Source organism: Pseudophryne corroboree, assembly GCF_028390025.1.
Source record: "Pseudophryne corroboree isolate aPseCor3 chromosome 3 unlocalized genomic scaffold, aPseCor3.hap2 SUPER_3_unloc_35, whole genome shotgun sequence".
NCBI classification, from domain to species: domain Eukaryota; kingdom Metazoa; phylum Chordata; class Amphibia; order Anura; family Myobatrachidae; genus Pseudophryne; species Pseudophryne corroboree.
Window position 1 is genome coordinate 751,646 of NW_026967525.1, and position 24,356 is coordinate 776,001.

At 46.3% G+C, this 24,356-nt stretch overlaps 1 protein-coding gene across 1 annotated transcript in view; it reads left to right on the forward strand.

Moving 5' to 3' along the window:
- The first annotated feature begins 9,944 nt into the window (after positions 1-9,944).
- The window catches only part of LOC134984095 (zinc finger protein 850-like), a 228,955-nt gene continuing 214,543 nt past the window's right edge, over positions 9,945-24,356 (forward strand). Inside the window, exons 1-6 of the mRNA XM_063949728.1 lie at positions 9,945-10,031; positions 10,804-10,952; positions 15,112-15,303; positions 16,551-16,629; positions 16,747-16,844; positions 16,993-17,842. Coding sequence (XP_063805798.1) covers positions 10,875-10,952; positions 15,112-15,303; positions 16,551-16,629; positions 16,747-16,844; positions 16,993-17,842 — 1,297 coding nt within the window. The 5' untranslated portion in view covers positions 9,945-10,031; positions 10,804-10,874. The remainder of the gene's footprint in view (positions 10,032-10,803; positions 10,953-15,111; positions 15,304-16,550; positions 16,630-16,746; positions 16,845-16,992; positions 17,843-24,356) is intronic.

Below are 24,356 nucleotides of genomic sequence, written 5' to 3' on the forward strand. Positions count from 1 at the left end.
TCTTATTAAATTTGAATTTTATATATATATTTTTTGGCTCATAAATTCAAAGATTTTTTAGTATATACTTTTTAAACAACACAGGTCGCCGGTACCCCTATCCCCCACTTCTTCCACAATTTTTAGCATTGCTCCACCAGCGTTGCATTTTTAGGGGGTGGCAGACACCTATAATAAGGTTGTGTGTGTTTTATAAAGATTTTCTCTCTTTTAAAACAGTTTGACATAGTTTTGGAATCTATCCCACAAGTGGCGCTGTATATATAATTTTTTACGTTCTTTGTATGTAAGTGTTCAAGGATTTCAGATTTAAAATAGGTCTCACCGAGCCGTCCGGCTTCGGTACCACAAACAGTGTGGAATAATACCCCTTTCCCTGTTGTAGGAGGGGTACCTTGATTATCATCTGCTGGGAATACAGCTTGTGAATGGCTTCCAATACCGCCTCCCTGTCGGAGGGAGACGTTGGTAAAGCAGACTTCAGGAACCGGCGAGGGGGAGACGTCTCGAATTCCAATTTGTACCCCTGAGATACTACCTGCAGGATCCAGGGGTCCACTTGCGAGTGAGCCCACTGCGCGCTGAAATTCTTGAGACGACCCCCCACCGTACCGGAGTCCGTTTGTAAGGCCCCAGCGTCATGCTGAGGACTTGGCAGAAGCGGGGGAGGGCTTCTGTTCCTGGGTAGAGGCTGCCTGCTGCAGTCTTTTTCCCCTTCCTCTGCCCCGGGGCAGATATGTTATGGGGACGAAAGGACTGAGCCTGAAAAGACGGTGTCTTTTTCTGCTGAGAGGTGACCTGGGGTAAAAAGGTGGATTTTCCAGCCGTTGCCGTGGCCACCAGGTCCGATAGACCGACCCCAAATAACTCCTCCCCTTTATACGGCAATACTTCCATATGCCGTTTGGAATCCGCATCACCTGACCACTGTCGCGTCCATTACCCTCTTCTGGCAGAAATGGACAGCGCACTTACTCTTGATGCCAGAGTGCAAATATCCCTCTGTGCATCTCGCATATATAGAAATGCATCCTTTAAATGCTCTATAGTCAATAATATACTGTCCCTGTCCAGGGTATCAATATTTTCAGTCAGGGAATCCGACCAAGCCACCCCAGCACTGCACATCCAGGCTGAGGCGATTGCTGGTCTCAGTATAACACCAGTATGTGTGTATATACTTTTTAGGATATTTTCCAGCTTTCTATCAGCTGGCTCCTTGAGGGCGGCCGTATCCGGAGACGGTAACGCCACTTGTTTTGATAAGCGTGTGAGTGCCTTATCTACCTAAGGGGGTGTTTCCCAACGCGCCCTAACCTCTGGCGGGAAAGGGTATAATGCCAATAATTTTTTAGAAATTAGCTGTTTTTTATCGGGGGAAACCCACGCTTCATCACACACCTCATTTAATTCATCTGATTCAGGAAAAACTACGGGTAGTTTTTTCACACCCACATAATACCCTTTTTTGTGGTACTTGCAGTATCATAAATGTTCAAAACCTCCTTCATTGCCGTGATCATGTAACGTGGGGCCCTACTGGAAAACACGTTTGTTTCCTCACCGTCGACACTGCAGTGTCCGTGTCTGGGTCTGTGTCGACCATCTGAGGTAACGGGCGCTTTAGAGCCCCTGACGGTGTTTGAGACGCCTGTACAGGTATTAACTGATTTGCCGGCTGTCTCATGTCGTCAACAGTCTTTTGTAAAGTGCTGACGCTATCACGTAATTCTTTCCATAAGACCATCCAGTCATGTGTCGACTTCCTAGGGGGTGACATCACTATTACAGGCAATTGCTCCGCCTCCATACCATTTTCCTCCTCATACATGTCGACACAACGTACCGACACACAGCACACACACAGGGAATGCTCTGATAGAGGACAGGACACCACTAGCCCTTTGGGGAGACAGAGGGAGAGTTTGCCAGCACACACCAGAGCGCTATATATATACAGGGATAACCTTATATAAGTGTTTTTCCCTTATATAGCTGCTGTATTGATTTATCTGCCAAATTAGTGCCCCCCCTCTCTTGTTTTACCCTGTTTCTGTAGTGCAGGACTGCAGGGGAGAGTCAGGGAGACGTCCTTCCAGCGGAGCTGTGAGGGAAAATGGCGCTTGTGTGCTGAGGAGATAGGCTCCGCCCCCTTCTCGGCGGCCTTTCTCCCGCTTTTTTAAGGAAAACTGGCAGGGGTTAAATGCATCCATATAGCCCAGGAGCTATATGTGATGTATTTTTAGCCATCTAAAGTGTTTTTATTGCGTCTCAGGGCGCCCCCCCCAGCGCCCTGCACCCTCAGTGACCGGAGTGTGAAGTGTGCTGAGAGCAATGGCGCACAGCTGCGGTGCTGTGCGCTACCTTATTGAAGACAGGACGTCTTCTGCCGCCGATTTTCCGGACCTCTTCTGTCTCTGTAAGGGGGCCTGCGGCGCGGCTCTGGGACCCATCCATGGCTGGGCCTGTGATCGTCCCTCTGGAGCTAATGTCCAGTAGCCTAAGAAGCCCAATCCACTCTGCACGCAGGTGAGTTCGCTTCTTCTCCCCTTAGTCCCTCGGTGCAGTGAGCCTGTTGCCAGCAGGACTCACTGAAAATAAAAACCTAATTTAAACTTTTACTCTAAGCAGCTCAGGAGAGCCACCTAGTATGCACCCTTCTCGTTTGGGCACAAAAATCTAACTGAGGCTTGGAGGAGGGTCATAGGGGGAGGAGCCAGTGCACACCAGCTAGTCCTAAAGCTTTTACTTTTGTGCCCAGTCTCCTGCGGAGCCGCTATTCCCCATGGTCCTTACGGAGTTCCCAGCATCCACTAGGACGTCAGAGAAAACATATCTTTCACAACCTCAAACATGAAGCTGTTTTCTTTATCCAATTGTAATTTTGCTACAAATTGGCTTTCAAACGTCGTGATCATCTCTTTTACTATATTCATCTCTCTTGCTGATTCCTCTATTACTAAGAGGATCAGATCCAGCGAACATTTGTTTAAGATGCCGATCCACTTGCGGCAAAAATCTACGTTGTATTTACTGATAAGTTGGTTTGTTCCGGATTCTGAAACCTCTCGGAATCTGTCAATTGCGGTGATAATCAGATAAGGTGACTCCGTGCATAAAATTATCAGTGTGTTTTTTTTGCATGCGTAACAGTTTGGTATGTAGCTGCTCATTGCTCTCAGCTCCTCCTGAGGTAGCTAGGTCTTCCTTAAACCTTATACTCTCTGCATCAGCGTCAGAGAAAGATCAAACATCACATGCTGCCACATCAATGTGTCTGAGGCCACTAGTGTCTATTGAATCACCACTAAGTGACATTTTAATCACCGTGAAAAAGTGCAAACAGGTGCAAAAGAAGGGTACTGATGAATAATTAAACAAATTGGTGGTGCTTTGTAAATTCCAAGTAGATAGCTCTCACTTCTCGGTGTCAGCTCTCTATTCTTGGTAGAATCCAATCCAGCAAATCACCGGCACTCCACCTGTAATGGTAATTGCCCCACGTGCCATCCAGCTATAATAGCATGTATGCGATCCAGAAACGGCGGCACTCCACAAGGACTTCAAACGTATACAAATAACGAGGCAAACACCCCTGTTGTGCTGTTAACGTTTCAGCTGTTTAAAACTTTCGTCAGAACAATACAAACATTGAAAGACTCTTACCTTTAATATACTTATATATACACACACACATGCATACTCATGCTATTACAATTTGTTAGGAATTTATATATATATATATATATATATATATATATATATATATATATATATATATATATAGCAGTCGTATTGCGGGCGACGCTCATGCAGACTCAGCTACAATCTTAAGTCAAGTCACTTTAATGAAGCCAACATGTTTCGGGGGACCAAGCCCCGTCCTCAGGGCCAGACAAGCCAAGTGGAACAAACAAACAACATTTTATAGAGAACAGACAGAGACATTAGTGCAGATCATACTCACCTGCTTCAAGGCGCGACCGCCCGTCAGTCCGAATGGCCACACTTCCGCGTCGCTTCCGCTGACGTCACGGTGCGGGTGACCATAGCGACGATACACAACGAAGATACGTCAGCTACGGGAAAACACAGTGACATAAATTCAACAACAAAAGAGATGGATAAAACACTTATACTGTACACTGGATTATAAAACTCTCTTAGTACACATATAACAAAGTGAAAAACGAGGCCTATTACACAACCCCAATGAGCAAATAGTATTATAGTGGATCGTCGCTATGGTCACCCGCCTGCGACGCGGTGCACCGTGACGTCAGCGGAAGCGACGCGGAAGTGTGGCCATTCGGACTGACGGGCGGTCGCACCTTGAAGCAGGCGAGTATGATCTGCACTAATGTCTCTGTTCTCTATAAAATGTTGTTTGTTTGATCCACTTGGCTTGTCTGGCCCTGAGGACGGGGCTTGGTCCCCGAAACATGTTGGCTTCATTAAAGTGACTTGACTTAAGATTGTAGCTGAGTCTGCATGAGTGTTGCCCTCAATACGACTGCTATCTACTTGGGATTCTGTATCTCCAACTGGGAAGGCATCTCAGCCATTGTTATTGATATCGAGTGGAGTGCCGGGCTATCTCCGTCTATATATATATATATATATATATATATATATATATACACACACACACATATATATATATATATATATACATATACATACAAATATATACATCTCCAAGAGTTTAGACTATGAATGTTATTACCTCAGATTTCCAAATGTCTGGTTTGTATTTTTGTTAGCTATTGCTAATTGAGTTTTTACTCAGTCTAGGTTCCTGGGTATTGTCTTTTTGTTTGTCTTTTCTTCAGGTAAGACAATGACAATCCAGTACTTATTGTTTTCGATAGAAACTAGGCTACCCTAGGATAATAGGAGTAAACAAAGGTGTTTGCCTTCTTCATAGAATTTCAAAGCTTTGTGTAAATAAGGCCATTGTATTTGAGTCTCTGGGAGTTTAATTTATGTGTGACTGATCTTCATGCTATTTAGAAGAGGAAGCAGACAGTGGGGGATTTATGCAATATATGGATTAGATATATGATATGTCTTTGTGGCTTTTCCATGCGAGTACAAATTCCACTGTAATTACTCATACCATGCTCTAATTCACAGGGCCACGAGAGTGACCATACGCAAATTGCGAATATGTGCACGCACGGACGAATACGTACGCACACGGAGGCCATCTATGTGGTGTTTGTATGTAATGTGTGTACTGTAATATTTTCTGACTTTGACACTCCTGTATAATAATAACAACAGGACACCACAGGCTGCTCATACTGTATTATAATAATAATAATAATAACAACAACAACAACAACAACAGGATGCCAGAGGCTGCTCCTCCTATATAATAATAATAATAACTGGACGCCACAGGCTGCTACTCCTGTATAATAATGATAATAACTGGACACCACAGGCTGCTACCCTTGTGTAGTAGTAATAACAACAACAACAGGACACCACAGGCTGTTCTCACTGGATAATAATAATAAAAGGACACCACATGCTGCTCCTCCTGTATAATAATAATAATATTAATAATAATAACAGGACAACACAGGCTGCTCCTTCTGTATAAAAGTAATAACTGGATTCCAAGTGATACCGGTTTCCAGAGCGACCTATATTATGTGAGTGTTTTGCTTCAGTTCCTCTCACAGAATTGCTGTTGGATTTCCTATTGCGCCAGTTATTTTATATATTTCTCTGCTTCAATAAACACCATTGCTTCCCTGTATATTATTAGAACACAGGTCGCTACCCCTGTATACTATGACAGCACAGGATGCTACCCCTGTATACTATGACAACACAGGCCACTCCCCCTGTATACTATGACAGCACAGGATGCTACCCCTGTATATTATGACAACACAGGCCTCTCCCCTTTATACTATGACAGCACAGGATGCTACCCCTGTATATTATGATAACACAGGCCTCTCCCCCTTTATACTATGACAGCACAGGATGCTACCCCTGTATATTATGACAACACAGGCAGCTCCCCCTGTATATTAGGACAATACACGCTGCTCCTCCTGTGTACTATGACAGCACAGGCTGCTCCCATCTATATTATGAGAACACAGGCCGCTCCCCCTGTATACTATGACAGCACAGGATGCTACCCCTGTATATTATGAGAACACAGGCCACTCCCCCAGTATACTATGACTGCACAGGCCGCTCCCCTGTATATTATGAGAACAGAGGCCACTTCCCCTGTACACAATGACAGCACAGGATGCTACCCCTGTATATTATGACAATACACGCCGCTCCTCCTGCATACTATGACAACACAGGCCACTCCCCCTGAATGCTATGACAGCACAGGATGCTATCCCTATATATTATGACAATACAGGCCGCTCCCCCTGTATACTATGACAGCACAGGATGCTACCCTTGTATATTATGAAAACACAGGCCACTCCCCCTGTATACTATGACAGCACAGGATACTACCCCTGTATATTATGACAGCAGAGACAACTCCCCCTGTATACCATAACATCACAGGATGCTACCTCTATATTATGACTACACAGGCCGCTCCTCCTGTATACTATGACATCACAGGTTGCTACCCCTGTATATTATGACAACATAGGCCACTCCCCCTGAATACTATGACAGCACAGGATGCTACCCCTGTATATTATGAAAACACAGGCCGCTCCCCCTGTATATTATGACAATACACGCCACTCCACCTGTATACTATGACAGCACAGGATGCTACCCTTGTATATTATGAAAACACAGGCCGCTCCCCCTATATATTATGACAACACAGGCCACTACCCCTGAATGCTATGACAGCACAGGATGCTACCCCTATATATTATGACAACACAGGCCATTCCCCCTGTATACTATGACGGCACAGGATGCTACCCCTGTATACTATGGCAACACAGGCCACTCCCCCTATATACTATGACAGCACAGGATGCTACCCCTATATATTATGACAACACAGGCCGCTCCCCCTGTATATTATGACAACACAGGCCACTACCCCTGAATGCTATGACAGCACAGGATGCTACCCCTATATATTATGACAACACAGGCCATTCCCCCTGTATACTATGACGGCACAGGATGCTACCCCTGTATACTATGGCAACACAGGCCACTCCCCCTATATACTATGACAGCACAGGATGCTACCCCTATATATTATGACAACACAGGCCGCTCCCCCTGTATACTATGACAGCAGAGACAGCTCCCCCTGTATACCATGACATCACAGGAGGCTACCTCTATATTATGACTACACAGGCCGCTCCTCCTGTATACTATGACATCACAGGTTGCTACCCCTGTATATTATGACAACATAGGCCACTCCCCCTGAATACTATGACAGCACAGGATGCTACCCCTGTATATTATGAAAACACAGGCCGCTCCCCCTGTATATTATGACAATACACGCCACTCCTCCTGTATACTATGACAGCACAGGATGCTACCCTTGTATATTATGAAAACACAGGCCGCTCCCCCTGTATATTATGACAATACACGCCGTTCCTCCTGTATACTATGACAACACAGGCCACTACCCCTGAATGCTATGACAGCACAGGATGCTACCCCTATAAATTATGACAACACAGGCCATTCCCCCTGTATACTATGACGGCACAGGATGCTACCCCTGTATACTATGGCAACACAGGCCACTCCCCCTATATACTATGACAGGACAGGATGCTACCCCTGTATATTATGAAAACACAGGCCGCTCCTCCTGCATACTAGGACAATACAAGATGCTACCCCTGCATATTATGAGAACACAGGCCGCTCCCCCTGTATATTATGACAACACAGGCCACTCCCCCTGCATATTATGACAAATACACGCTGCTCCTCCTGTATACTATGACAACACAGGCCGCTCCCCCAGAATATTATGACAGCACAAGATAATACCCCTCTATATTATGAAAACACAGGCCGCTCCTCCTGTATACTATGACAATACAGGATGCTACCCTTGCATATTATGACAACACAGGCCGCTCCCACTGTATACTACCCCTGTATGCTACCTCTTTATATTATGAAAACACAGGCCGCTCCCCCTGATTATATTCTGACAATACATGCCGCTCCTCCTGTATACTATGACAACACAGGCGCTCCCCCTGTATACTATGACAGGACAGGATGCTACCCCTCTATATTATGAAAACACAGGCAACTCCCCCTGCATACTAGGACAATACAAGATGCTACCCTTGCATATTATGAGAACACAGGCCGCTCCCCTTGTATATTATGACAACACAGGCCACTCCCCCTGCATATTATGACAATACACGCTGCTCCTCCTGTATACTATGACAGCACAGGTCGCTCCTCCTGTATATTATGACAACACAGGCCGCTCCTCCTGTATACTATGACAGCACAGGTCGCTCCCCTGTATATTATGACAACACAGGCCGCTCCTCCTGTATACTATGACAGCACAGTCCACTCCCCTGTATATTATGATAACACAAGCTGCTCCTCCTGTATACTATGACAGCACAGGATGCTACCCCTGTATATTATGAAAACATAGGCCACTTCCCTGTATACTATGACGGCAGGCTGCTCCCCCTGAATAGGAAGATGCCACAGGCTACTCCCCGTGTAGAGTAGGACAACACAGAATGTAATGTCCCGTGTATAGAATTACAGTAACGGCGGGGTCTGCGCCACATGTATTACAGTAACATCGGAGGTCTGCGCCACCTGTATTACAGTAAAGTCAGGATCTGTGCTACCTGTATTACGGTAACGGCAGCATTTGCGCCACCTGTATTACGGTAACGGCGGGGTGAGAGACACCTATATTACGGTAACGGAGAAGTCTGCGCCACCTGTAATACAGTAACAGCGGGTACTGCGCCACCTGTATTACGGTAACGGGGGGGGGGTGAGCGCCACCTATATTACGGTAGAGAAGTCTGCGCCACCTGTATTACAGTAACAGCGGGTACTACTGCGCCACCTGTATTACGGTAACTGCGGGGTGAGCGCCACCTATATTACGGTAGAGAAGAAGTCTACACCATCTGTAATACAGTATAGGCACCACCTATATTACGGTAACGGCAGGGTCTGTGCTACCTGTATTACGGTAACGTCGGTGTCTGCGCCACCTGTATTACGGTGACAGCGAGGCCTGTGCCACCTGTATTACAGTAATAGGACACTAGAGTGTCAGACACCTGTGCAGTGATAATGCAGCACCAGAGATTAGAACAATTTTTTGAACAGAAGAAAGTTGGGGAGAACATATAGGGCGCTCCTTGTAATCTGCTGCCTCTTTCTGACACCCCTGGATTAATCCTCAAAAACCCAAAATTGGACAAAGCTAAAAGGAGTGGATGGGTGCAGCAAATTGGCGCCAACTTGCTGCACCCATCCACTCCTTTTAGCTTAATGCAGCACCAGAGGCTGCTCCAGCTGCACTATAACAAGGCACCAGAGGCTGCTCCCCCTGTAGTACAGAACCTGACACCAGAGCTGCTCAGCCTATAGAATAATAATAATAATAATAATAATAATAATAATAATAATAATAATATCATTACCTGCTGCCAGACACAGCAATGGCTGCTCTCTGCTCCTGCTGCCTTGTGGGATTGATAGAAGGAAAGCGGAGCTCAGACCAGGGGGAAATGGCCGCCGCTCCTGACGTCACTACACGGCCAGGGAACCTATTGCTGCTGCCCGACTGGTCTACAAGAAAATGGCCGCCGTCCTCCTGCACTGAGGACATGTATGGTAGTAGTCCTTAAAGAGGGTGGTTCTGTGGCCTGGATGTAGGAGGGGAGGGACCAGTCACCAGGAAGCAGCCTGTGCCAATCATACCCTACTTCGGGCCTGTGCGTTCCACCCTACTTCCGGTCATTGAGTTCCACACACCGGACGTGAGTTTTCATCGCCTGCTGCAGCCTCCCAGTGTCCGTCGTGATCAGGTAATGGCGTCTTACTATACATGGGGAGCAGCCTGTGGTGTCCTGTTATTAGTATTATTATTATAAAGGGGGAGCAGCCTGTGCTGTACTGTTATTATTATACAGGGGGAGCAGCCTGAGGTGTCCTGTTGTTATCATTATTATACAGGTGGAGTGGTCTGTGGTGTCCTGTTATTTTTATTATACAGAGGGAGCAGCCCTGTTGTTGTTGTTGTTATTATACAGAGGGATCCGATTGTGGTGTCCTGTTATTATGCAGGTGGAGCAGCATGTGGTGTCCTGTTATTATACAGGGGTGGCAGTCTGTGGTGTCCTGTTGTTGTTATTATTATGATGCAGGTAGAGCGGCATGTGGTGTCCTGTTACTATAGCAGCAGAGTAATAATAACAGTAATGAGTGGTCACCCTCCGCTGTACACCCAGATTTCCTACTTTATTTCCCCTCTCCCCACATCTACACCCCTTCTGCTCTCCTGTGTACTCTCCCCTGGTTATGAATCAAAGAGTAGACCTGAATTTTTTTTTCTGTTTTTGTTGTCATTTTCTATGTAACATGACCAGGAACCCAAATTAGTGTACCGTGTCCCCTTGCACGTACCGTATAGGGCTTTGTGACTCTGAGGAGCCTTATGGGTTACAGGAACCTCTGAGAGACGCCAACCAGGGATCACTGGCGCAGGGGGGGGGGGGGCTGACTTGTCATGGATTGGCATGTATCTGTGTTACATGTGTTCTCTGTGATATGTGTTATATGTATTATATTTATTCCTAGACACTCCAGCTGTGAGGAACCAGAGTCATTATTACACGTCACACGTTCTGTATTCTTATCTATCACTAAGCATGGACACGTCCGGGAGTCTCAGGACTGAGAGGATAATAAATATCACCCTGGAGATCATCTACCTGCTGACTGGAGAGGTGAGTGGGTCTGGGAGCGTCACAGTGACATCACTTATATCTATAGTAATAATACAGGGACATGACTGGGGAGGTGAGTGGGTCTGGGAGCGTCACAGTGACATCACTTATATCTATAGTAATAATACAGGGACATGACTGGGGAGGTGAGGGGATCTGGGAGCGTCACAGTGACATCACTTATATCTGTAGTAATAATACAGGGACATGACTGGGGAGGTGAAGGGATCTAGGAGCGTCACAGTGACATCACTTATATCTATAATAATAATACAGGGACATGACTGGGGAGGTGAGGGGATCTGGGAGCGTCACAGTGACATCACTTATATCTGTAGTAATAATACAGGGACATGACTGGGGAGGTGAGGGGATCTAGGAGCATCACAGTGACATCACATATCTATAGTAATAATACAGGGACATGAATGGGGAGGTGAGGGGATCTGGGAGCGTCACAGTGACATCACTTATATCTATAGTAATAGGAAAACTATGACACTAAGATAGCACAAGAGAGCGATTATTTAAAATATGTATTTGTCTCAGACAATGTATTATTAATATAAAATGTTGAAATATTAAAAAAACAAATATATAAGAACAATGAATAACACTGCTGATATTAAAGCACGGTGTAGCACGTTTCTTTTTAGAATCACCTAATAGACCAACAGTCAGTCCATATACAGAATGGTAGTCCACTGAGTACTCACAGCACACATTAATGAATCTCAAGAGAGTTTTATTGTGAATTGAATTCAAATGCTTTTAGAATAGCTGTTAAGCTGAGCTGTGGCCGTGGAGAATGCGCTTTGCTACCACCTCCCATCCGCCTAGAGATTTGTTAGCTCACCACTGGTTCCAGTGTGGTCTCAGCGAGACCGATGATCAGCACACAGGGTCCGTGATTTCGGTGTGGGAGTGGCGGTATCAGCTCGGTGTGTGAGGGGAGGGCACAACTCTCGGCCAAACGGCTGTAGCGGGGGCCACTGGTGAGACGGCTCTAGCTGTTGCGGTGGATAAGTGCCGTGCAGAAGCTATTATCAGCAGCGTAGCGGGTCCTTAACGCGTTTCTCTGATAACCCCAACAACGGTTTCATCAGAAGGTGTAACATTGTGCTGAGACGATTCTTTTTAAAGCAAGGATGACCAATCTGTGCAGCTATGTAATTACTTGTTCACAGGTGAGTATAATAAATGATAACAATCAGCGTTTATATGCCTAATTAGGCACCAAACTTTTGCGAATATACATAGGAATTGTACACCAATGGACACAAGTACAGCATATATAACCAAATGGCAACACTCAAACTAGATCGAATAACAATATAAATACATTTTGTATACATTAGTACCTATAAGGAGAGACATAGGATTTATTCAGAATTTCTTTAGCTATAAAGAGTATTTAGAATAGTAAAACCAATGGCCCAATAGTATAGCTCTCATGGCCTAGTGGACTAATGCCCCATAGTATAAACCATGCAGACCGGTGCTCGAATCCCACTCAGGGCTACCAGAGGACCGCTTGGTAAAACAGATAATAAGCCATCAGCCTGATGGTGCGGGCCTCCACCTGGGGGAGCCCAGGGTGAGGGGCCGACTTCTACGACAGATGCCTGGGTGCAGGAAGCGGTGTCTCTAGGTTCTGCTTTTGCCTTCAAGAAGCACCCTCCTCGAAGTGTTTTTTTTTTTGTACCAGCTCGTCTCGGGTAGAGAAGAAGGCCAGGGCTTTGCAAGAGGCAGTTCAGAAATTGCTTCATTCAGGAGTAGTCATTCCAGTTCCTCCTGTACAACGAGGACAGGGTATTTACTCCAACCTGTTTCTAGTTCAGAAGCCAAATGGGTCATTTTGGAGCATTGTCAATCTCAAATTTCTGGACAAATACATTTGGTTACCTCGGTTTCACATGGAGACTTTATGTTCCATCATTTTGGCCATGGAGCCAGGGGATTATATGGCATCCCTGGATATACAGGATGCTTACTTACATTTTCCTATAGCGCTGTCCCATCAGTATTATCTCAGGTTTGCTATCCTCCAACAGCATTTTCAGTTCCAGGCCCTACCCTTTGGGTTAGCCACAGCCCCCAGAGTATTTACCAAGATTATGGTGGTAATGGCAGCTTATTTCCGCCAGCAGGGGGTAAGAATTTTTCCATACCTCGAAGATCTTTTAATCCTGGCACAGTCGCAGAAATTGCTCCTATGTCATCTGCAACAGACAGTAATGGACCCTAAGTCTTTTAGAGTTTCCAGGGTCTTAGCATTCCTTCAGACAGGTTTGGATAAAGGTTTGAAGGTGGCTTCCTTGAAAGTGCAAGTGTCGGCATTGACTGTATGGTTCCAAAAGAAAATTGCAAATTTACAGGATGTGCGTACTTTTTACCAGGGAATGCTGTGCATTCAACCTCCTTTTATTCCTCCTACAGTGCCTTGGGACTTAAGTTTAAGTTCAAGTTGCCCCATTTGAACCATTTAATAAAGTAGATCTTAAATGGTTGACAGCTAAAGTTCTCTTTCTACTGGCTATGGCGTCAGCTAGAAGAGTATCAGATTTAGGGGCATTGTCAGGTTGTTCCACATTCCTGATTTTTTTTATCCAGATAAAGCAGTTCTCAGAACCAGATCTGGGTATCTTCCTAAGGTGGTGTCTGAATTACACCTTAATGAAGAAATTGTAGTCCTGGCTTTTTCAGGTATTGGGCCTTTCTGTGTGAGATGCATCGCTGGACGTGGTCCGTTCCTTAAGGATCTACGTGGATCGTACCAGTGCAATCAGAAAGACAGATTCTCTCTCCGTTCTCTACGGATTTCACAAGAGAGGATGGCTTGCTGATAAGCAGACACTGGCAAGGTGGCATCGGATGATGATTTCAGAAGCATATTCTCAGGCTGTTGTCTCTGCTCACTCTACTCGTAAGGTAGATCCATCATGGTCAGCAGAACAGATATGTAAGGCAGCCACATGGTCTTCCATTAGCACATTCATTAGACATTATGCCATGGATACCTTTGCCTCTCATGACGCTGAATTCGGGCGAAGGATTCTCATGTCCAATCAGGAGCGTCCCCACCACTAAATTGCTTTGCGAAATCCCATTGTTATCCTGTGGGTAACCTATGGACCCTGCCGTAGAAATATACGTTATGGTAAGAACTTACCGTTGATAACGGTATTTCTCCTAAGTCCACAGGATCCACAGGGATGCCACCCTGACGCACCTTATTTGAGGATCTTTTTACTCACTAACCTCTTCCTTCTTGTATGGAAGGGTGTGCATGTGTGTTCTTCTCGCCTGATTAGGGTTATCTATGATGTTCCTGCCTTGAGCTTTGGAATACAACTGATCTGCCTGAGCCAGGAGGCGGGAATATATATGCACTGGCCCGTTGCATGCTTGGAGGCCGAAAAACTTTGACCGATTGGTGCAAATCCGCTGTTACTTCATCATATCCCATTGTTATCCTGTGGACTTAGGAGAAAATACCGTTATCAACGGTAAGTTCTTACCATAACGTATATTTTGTTCCCCATCGTGGATGAATGAGGAAACTTAATTTTGGTACTCCTCATAATCCAGCTGGGGGCACTGCACTCCCACCCTGTCGTCTTCTATTGTGACAATTGCTGTTTGTATTATTCCTGAGGGTTCATGCGGCTTTGTTAGGAAATGAAACTGAAGGCCAGGTGGAGTGTGCAGGTATTATATAGGGAAGGGGTTGTGGGGGTGCGGAGCCTAACGCCTGTTGTTTTCCTGCCGGTTCCACACTAGCCAATCATAGAATCCTAGACTGTTATGACAGATAAGAACCACCTGGCCCATCCAGTCTGCACTAAACACATGTACATACACACACTTACACACCAGGGTTCATTTCTCATTGGGAGACAATTAACCTACCAGTATTTTCTTAGAGTGTGGGAGGAAACGAGGAGAATGTTACTTATGTCCCTGCTGGCTTCCTCTGCGTGTTATCTCCGTCTTTTCATCTCTTTCATCTTTTGTTCAATGCGCTTCAGAGTCATTGAAAACATATTTTAAAAAATAGACTCCGCTTGTATATTATGCACCATGAACACCCGAAAAAACAGCCCCATTTAGGTGGAGTTTAATTCAACTTTTCATTGATGTCGTCCCCAATACACAGGATTACACAGTAGTGAAGAAGACATCCGGTGAGTGTGAGACACCCAGCAGCCATCACCATGTGTCAGGAGGACTGATCAGGACCCAGAGCCTCATCACGGTGCCTCCACCTCACTCACTGATACATGAGAGACACAATGACCAGAAGATCCTGGAACTCACCAACAAGATCATTCAGCTGCTGACTGGAGAGGTGACTGCTGGGAATGAGGACATTGTACAGTAACACCAGGGGACGTGTCTGGGTGATGACTGGAGAGGTGACTGCTGGGAATGGGACATTATACAGTAACACCAGGGGACGTGTCTGGGTGATGACTGGAGAGGTGACTGCTGGGAATGGGACATTATACAGTAACACCAGGGGATGTGTCTGGGTGATAACTGGAGAGGTGACTGCTGGGAATGGGGCGTTATACAGTAACACCAGGGGATGTGTCTGGGTGATGACTGGAGAGGTGACTGCTGGGAATGGGACATTATACAGTAACACCAGGGGATGTGTCTGGGTGATGACTGAAGAGGTGACTGCTGGGAATGGGGCGTTATACAGTAACACCAGGGGATGTGTCTGGATGATGACTGGAGAGGTTACTGCTGGGAATGGGACATTATACAGTAATACCAGGGGATGTGTCTGGGTGATGACTGGAGATGTTACTGCTGGGAGTGGGGCATTATACAGTAACACCAGGGGATGTGTCTGGGTGATGACTGGAGAGGTGACTGCTGGGAATGGGGCGTTATACAGTAACACCAGGGGATGTGTCTGGGCAATGACTGGAGAGGAGACTGCTGGGAATGGGGCATTATACAGTAACACCAGGGGATGTGTCTGGGTGATGACTGGAGAAGTGACTGCTGGGAATGGGGCATTATACAGTAACACCAGGGGATGTGTCTTGGTGATGACTGGAGAAGTGACTGCTAGGAATGGGACATTATACAGTAACACCGGGGGACGTGTCTGGGTGATTACTGGAGTGGTGACTGCTGGGAATGGGACATTATACAGTAACACCAGGGGACGTGTCTGGGTGATGACTGGAGAGGTGACTGCTGGGAATGGGGCATTATACAGTAACACCAGGGGATGTGTCTGGGTGATGACTGGAGAGGTGACTGCTGGGAATGGGACATTATACAGTAACACCAAGGGATGTGTCTGGGTGATGACTGGAGAGGTGACTGCTGGGAATGGGACATTATACAGTAACTCCAGGGGACGTGTCTGAGTGATGACTGGAGAGGTGACTGCTGGGAATGGGACATTATACAGTAACTCCAGGGGACGTGTCTGAGTGATGACTGGAGAGGTGACTGCTGGGAATGGGACATTATACAGTAACACCAGGGGATGTGTCTGGGTGATGACTGTATCACTGTGTGTTTCAGGTTCCTATAAGGTGTCAGGATGTCACTGTCTATGTTTCCATGCAGGAGGAGGAGTATATAGAGGAACACAGGGGTCTATACAAGGACGTGATGATGGAGAATCACCGGCCCCTCACATCACTGGGTAAGAGGAGACTGTCATGTATTGTACAGGGGAGAGCAGGTATGGGGCCCCTATATACACACATCATCTGATAATCACATATATACACTGTACTCAGTCACTGTGTGTCTCCTACAGATGGGCCCAGTAACAGAGATACCCCAGAGAGATGTCCCCGTCCTCTGTATTCCCAGGACTGTACAGAGGAGAGTCACAGGATCCCACAGGAGGATCAGGTAGGTGGGATTTAGGGTCTCCCCCATATACCAAAGTGTCTGTCACTATATGATCTGTAGTGCAGCTGTGTGTGTTATACACTGATATTTTACGTTTTCACCTCCGTTTAATCTGACTGTATGCAAATGTCATTATTTTGTTTTTTAGGTAGAACGTCTGTCTGAAGAAGAGACGTATGTGACTGATATGAAGGCAGAAGATATAGAGGGAGAAGAAGAGACGTATGTGACTGATATGAAGGCAGAAGATATAGAGGGAGAAGAAGAGACGTATGTGACTGATATGAAGGCAGAAGATATAGAGGGAGAAGAAGAGACGTATGTGACTGATATGAAGGCAGAAGATATAGAGGGAGAAGAAGAGACGTATGTGACTGATATGAAGGCAGAAGATAAAGAGGGAGAAGAAGAGACGTATGTGACTGATATGAAGGCAGAAGATACAGAGGGAGAAGAAGAGACGTATGTGACTGATATGAATGCAGAAGATATAGAGGGAGAAGAAGAGACGTATGTGACTGATATGATGGCAGAAGATATAGACAGAGAAGAAGAGACGTATGTGACTGATATGAAGATAAATGATATAGACAGAGAAGAAGAGACGTATGTGACTGATATGAAGGCAGAAGATATAGAGGGAGAAGAAGAGACGTATGTGACTGATATGAAGGCAGAAGATACAGAGGGAGAAGAAGAGACGTATGTGACTGATATGAAGGCAGAAGATACAGAGGGAGAAGAAGAGACGTATGTGACTGATATGAAGGCAGAAGATATAGAGGGAGAAGAAGAGACGTGTGTGCCTGATATGAAGGCAGAAGATATAGAGGGAGAAGAGATGTATGTGACCGATATGAAGGCAGAAGATACAGAGGGAGAAGAAGAGACGTATGTGACTGATATGAAGGTAGAAGATATAGAGGGAGAAGAAGAGACGTATGTGAGGGGTGATCAGCAGTGTAAGGAGGAAGAGATCCCTACAGATATCAGCACAGGTGAGTGATAAACACTTATTACAGATAAGAGTCACATATTCTCCTTCCTCAGTCACTACAGCAATCTCTTATCCTACACCCTCCTCTGTCAGTACAAACTATTGAGGAAAATATATCTGCCAGTGGGGGAGTCAGGAGCATCAGCCCCTATTATACTCCTGCTCTCCCCTCACATCATGTCACTGTGTGTTACCAGCCCAGAGATCTGACCAGTCTCCTCCTCACAGTCTCTGGTGTATCTCATACATCAGGAGCCATCTGCCCCTATTATACTCCTGCTCCCCCTCACATCATGTCACTGTGTGTTACCAGCCCAGAGAGATGACCAGTCTCCTCCCCACACTCTTTGGTGTATCTCATACATCAGGAACCATCAGCCCCTATTATACTCCTGCTCCCCCTCACATCATGTCACTGTGTGTTACCAGCCCAGAGATCTGACCAGTCTCCTCCTCACACTCTCTGGTATATCTCATACATCAGGAGCCATCAGCCCCTATTATACTCCTGCTCTCCCCTCACATCATGTCACTGTGTGTTACCAGCCCAGAGATCTGACCAGTCTCCTCCCCACACTCTCTGGTGTATCTCAGACATCAGGAGCCATCAGCCCCTATTATACTCCTGCTCTCCCCCTCACATCATGTCACTGTGTGTCACCAGCCCAGAGATCTGACCAGTCTCCTCCCCACACTCTCTGGTGTATCTCATACATCAGGAGCCATCAGCCCCTATTATACTCCTGCTCTCCCCTCACATCATGTCACTGTGTGTTACCAGCCCAGAGATCTGACCAGTCTCCTCCCCACATTCTCTGGTGTATCTCATACATCAGGAGCCATCAGCCCCTATTATACTCCTGCTCTCCCCCTCACATCATGTCACTGTGTGTTACCAGCCCAGAGATCTGACCAGTCTCCTCCCCACACTCTCTGGTGTATCTCATACATCAGGAGCCATCAGCCCCTATTATACTCCTGCTCTCCCCCTCACATCATGTCACTGTGTGTTACCAGCCCAGAGATCTGACCAGTCTCCTCCCCACACTCTCTGGTGTATCTCATACATCAGGAGCCATCAGCCCCTATTATACTCCTGCTCTCCCCCTCACATCATGTCACTGTGTGTTACCAGCCCAGAGATCTGACCAGTCTCCTCCCCACACTCTCTGGTGTATCTTACATCAGGAGCCATCAGCCCCTATTATACTCCTGCTCGCCCCTTCACATCATGTCACTGTGTGTTACCAGCCCAGAGATCTGACCAGTCTCCTCCCCACACTCTCTGGTGTATCTCATACATCAGGAGCCATCAGCCCCTATTATACTCCTGCTCCCCCTCACATCATGTCACTGTGTGTTACCAGCCCAGAGATCTGACCAGTCTCCTCCCCACACTCTCTGGTGTATCTTACATCAGGAGCCATCAGCCCCTATTATACTCCTGCTCTCCCCCTCACATCATGTCACTGTGTGTCACCAGCAGCCATACTGTGTGCTAGCAGTACCTCTGCCTATTACATGCTATATTATGTACGCTATGGATGTGTTAGTGACATACAGCTGTGAGGTCACAGTATACTATCCTGGCAGTAAGGTGCATATTACAGATTATGGGAAAACTAGTCAGGTGACACCGCATCTTGCTGTCAGTATATATGATCCTGCTTGGTGAATTCTCCCATAGATGACACACCCAGGAAGGTCTGGTCACCTGCTGGTACACGTCACTTGTCTTACTGTGTGAGCTCTGTATGCCCTGAGAGTGTCACTATTTGCACTCGGCAGTGTATATATAAACCTCTCCCTATCTCTGGCATGGTGCGGCTGCTTGCTGGGACACAGGCTCGGGGGTTCCTAATGCCACATGACACAGGAAATATCCGGTGCAGCCTCTGTCATGTATCCACATGACATTCCTGGCAGTGCATACACATACCATACAGAGGTAAGTGACACTGTCGGAGTAATGTGTTAGGGTCTAGTCCTTGGCGTATCATCTACTGACCCATCAGCAGACAGCAGTAAGGAAAGGGTAACAGCTGGTGAGAACGTTCCCTTCCACCATAGAGGTGTCTTCTGTGCAAGATAGCAGGTGTGTAGATTCCAGATGCAATAAATGTATGCACAATGTTATATTACTGCACAGCCCATGTCACCTCTAGTAATCCCACATGTTCTCTCAGTGTTACCTAAATGTATGCACAGGCGATGTTATATTACTGCACAGCCCATGTCACCTCTAGTAATCCCACATGTTCTCTCAGTGTTACCTAAATGTATGCACAGGCGATGTTATATTACTGCACAGCCCATTTCACCTCTAATAATCCCACATGATCTCTCAGTGTTACCTAAATGTATGCACAATGTTATATTACTGCACAGCCCATGTCACCTCTAGTAATCCCACATGTTCTCTCAGTGTTACCTAAATGTATGCACAGGCGATGTTATATTACTGCACAGCCCATGTCACCTCTAGTAATCCCACATGTTCTCTCAGTGTTACCTAAATGTATGCACAGGCGATGTTATATTACTGCACAGCCCATTTCACCTCTAATAATCCCACATGATCTCTCAGTGTTACCTAAATGTATGCACAATGTTATATTACTGCACAGCCCATGTCACCTCTAGTAATCCCACATGGTCTCTCAGTGTTACCTAAATGTATGCACAGGAGATGTTATATTACTGCACAGCCCATGTCACCTCTAGTAATCCCACATGATCTCTGTGTTACCTAAATGTATGCACAGGCGATGTTATATTACTGCACAGCCCATGTCACCTCTAGTAATCCCACATGATCTCTCAGTGTTACCTAAATGTATGCACAGGCGATGTTATATTACTGCACAGCCCATGTCACCTCTAGTAATCCCACATGTTCTCTCAGTGTTACCTAAATGTATGCACATGCGATGTTATATTACTGCACAGCCTATGTCACCTCTAGTAATCCCACATGTTCTCTCAGTGTTACCTAAATGTATGCACATGCGATGTTATATTACTGCACAGCCCATGTCACCTCTAGTAATCCCACATGATCTCAGTGTTACCTAAATGTATGCACAGGCGATGTTATATTGCTACACAGCCCATGTCACCTCTAGTCATCCCACATGTTCTCTCAGTGTTACCTAAATGTATGCACAGGCGATGTTATATTACTGCACAGCCCATGTCACCTCTAGTAATCCCACATGATCTCAGTGTTACCTAAATGTATGCACAGGCGATGTTATATTGCTGCACAGCGCATGTCACCTCTAGTAATCCCACATGTTCTCTCAGTGTTACCTAAATGTATGCACAGGCGATGTTATATTACTGCACAGCCCATGTCACCTCTAGTAATCCCACATGATCTCAGTGTTACCTAAATGTATGCACAGGCGATGTTATATTGCTACACAGCGCATGTCACCTCTAGTAATCCCACATGATCTCTCAGTGTTACCTAAATGTATGCACAATGTTATATTACTGCACAGCCCATGTCACCTCTAGTAATCCCACATGATCTCTCAGTGTTACCTAAATGTATGCACAGGCGATGTTATATTGCTGCACAGCGCATGTCACCTCTAGTAATCCCACATGATCTCAGTGTTACCTAAATGTATGCACAGGCGATGTTATATTGCTACACAGCGCATGTCACCTCTAGTAATCCCACATGATCTCTCAGTGTTACCTAAATGTATGCACAATGTTATATTACTGCACAGCCCATGTCACCTCTAGTAATCCCACATGATCTCTCAGTGTTACCTAAATGTATGCACAGGCGATGTTATATTACTGCACAGCCCATGTCACCTCTAGTAATACCACATGATCTCTCAGTGTTACCTAACTGTATGCACAGGTGATGTTATATTACTGCACAGCCCACGTCACCTCTAGTAATCCCACATGATCTCAGTGTTACCTAAATGTATGCACAGGTAATGTTATATTACTGCACAGCCCATGTCACCTCTAGTAATACCACATGATCTCTCAGTGTTACCTAACTGTATGCACAGGTGATGTTATATTACTGCACAGCCCACGTCACCTCTAGTAATCCCACATGATCTCAGTGTTACCTAAATGTATGCACAGGTAATGTTATTTCTCTATCGTCCTAGTGGATGCTGGGGTTCCTGAAAGGACCATGGGGAATAGCGGCTCCGCAGGAGACAGGGCACAAAAGTAAAGCTTTCCGATCAGGTGGTGTGCACTGGCTCCTCCCCCTATGACCCTCCTCCAAGCCAGTTAGATTTTTGTGCCCGGCCGAGAAGGGTGCAATCTAGGTGGCTCTCTTAAAGAGCTGCTTAGAAAAAGTTTAGCTTAGGTTTTTTATTTTACAGTGAGTCCTGCTGGCAACAGGATCACTGCAACGAGGGACTTAGGGGAGAAGAAGTGAACTCACCTGCGTGCAGGATGGATTGGCTTCTTGGCTACTGGACATCAGCTCCAGAGGGACGATCACAGGTACAGCCTGGATGGTCACCGGAGCCGCGCCGCCGGCCCCCTTGCAGATGCTGAATCAAGAAGAGGTCCAGAATCGGCGGCAGAAGACTCCTCAGTCTTCTAAAGGTAGCGCACAGCACTGCAGCTGTGCGCCATTTTCCTCCCAGCACACTTCACACGGCAGTCACTGAGGGTGCAGGGCGCTGGGAGGGGGGCGCCCTGGGAGGCAAATGAAACCTATTTGGCTAAATAAATACCTCACATATAGCCTCCGGGGGCTATATGGAGATATTTAACCCCTGCCTGTATACACTAAAGAGCGGGAGACGAGCCCGCCGAAAAAGGGGCGGGGCCCATCTCCTCAGCACACAGCGCCATTTTCCTTACACAGCTCCGCTGGTCAGGACGGCTCCCAGGTCTCTCCCCTGCACTGCACTACAGAAACAGGGTAAAACAGAGAGGGGGGGCAAAATAGTGGCAAAAAATTATATATAAGAGCAGCTATACAGGGAGCACTTATTATAAGGCTATCCCTGTCATATATAGCGCTTTTTGGTGTGTGCTGGCAAACTCTCCCTCTGTCTCCCCAAAGGGCTAGTGGGTCCTGTCTTCGTTAAGAGCATTCCCTGTGTGTCTGCTGTGTGTCGGTACGTGTGTGTCGACATGTATGAGGACGATATTGGTGTGGAGGCGGAGCAATTGCCAAATATGGGGATGTCACCTCCTAGGGGGTCGACACCAGAATGGATGCCTTTATTTATGGAATTACGGGATAGTGTCAACACGCTAAAGCAATCGTTTGACGACATGAGACGGCCGGACAATCAATTAGTGCCTGTCCAGGCGACTCAAACACCGTCAGGGGCTGTAAAACGCCCTTTGCCTCAGTCGGTCGACACAGACCCAGACACAGGCACTGATTCCAGTGGCGACGGTTACGAATCAACCGTATTTTCCAGTAGGGCCACACGTTATATGATTTTGGCAATGAAGGAGGCGTTACATTTAGCTGATACTGCAGGTACCACTAAACAGGGTATTATGTGGGGTGTGAAAAAACTACCTATAGTTTTTCCCGAATCAGAAGAATTAAATGAGGTGTGTGATGAAGCGTGGGTTGCCCCCGATAAAAAGATGCTAATTTCAAAGAAGTTATTGGCTCTATACCCTTTCCCGCCAGAGGTTAGGGCGCGCTGGGAAACACCTCCTAGGGTGGACAAGGCGCTCACACGCTTATCTAAACAAGTGGCGTTTCCCTCTCCTGAGACGGCCGCACTTAAAGATCCAGCGGATAGGAGGATGGAAAATATCCAGAAAAGTATATACACACATACAGGTGTTATACTAAGACCAGCTATAGCGACAGCCTGGATGTGCAGTGCTGGAGTAGCTTGGTCAGAGTCCCTGATCGAAAATATTGATACCCTGGATAGGGACAATGTTTTACTGTCTTTAGAGCAAATAAAGGATGCATTTCTTTATATGCGCGATGCACAGAGGGATATCTGCACACTGGCATCACGAGTAAATGCTATGTCCATTTCGGCCAGAAGAAGTTTATGGACCCAACAGTGGTCAGGCGATGCGGACTCAAAACGGCATATGGAAGTTTTGCCGTATAAAGGGGAGGAGTTATTTGGAGTCGGTCTATCAGATTTGGTGGCCACGGCTACAGCCGGGAAATCCACCTTCTTACCTCAAGTTACTCCCCAACAGAAAAAGACACCGACTTTTCAACCGCAGCCCTTTCGTTCCTTTAAAAACAAGAGAGCAAAGGGATATTCATATCTGCCACGAGGCAGAGGAAGGGGGAAGAGACAGCAACAGGCAGCTCCTTCCCAGGAACAGAAGCCATCCCCCGCTTCTACAAAAGCCTCAGCATGACGCTGGGGCTTCTCAAGCAGACTCGGGGGCGGTGGGCGGTCGTCTCAAGAATTTCAGCGCGCAGTGGGCTCACTCGCAGGTAGATCCCTGGATCCTGCAGATAATATCTCAGGGGTACAGGTTGGAACTAGAGACAGATCCACCTCGCCGTTTTCTGA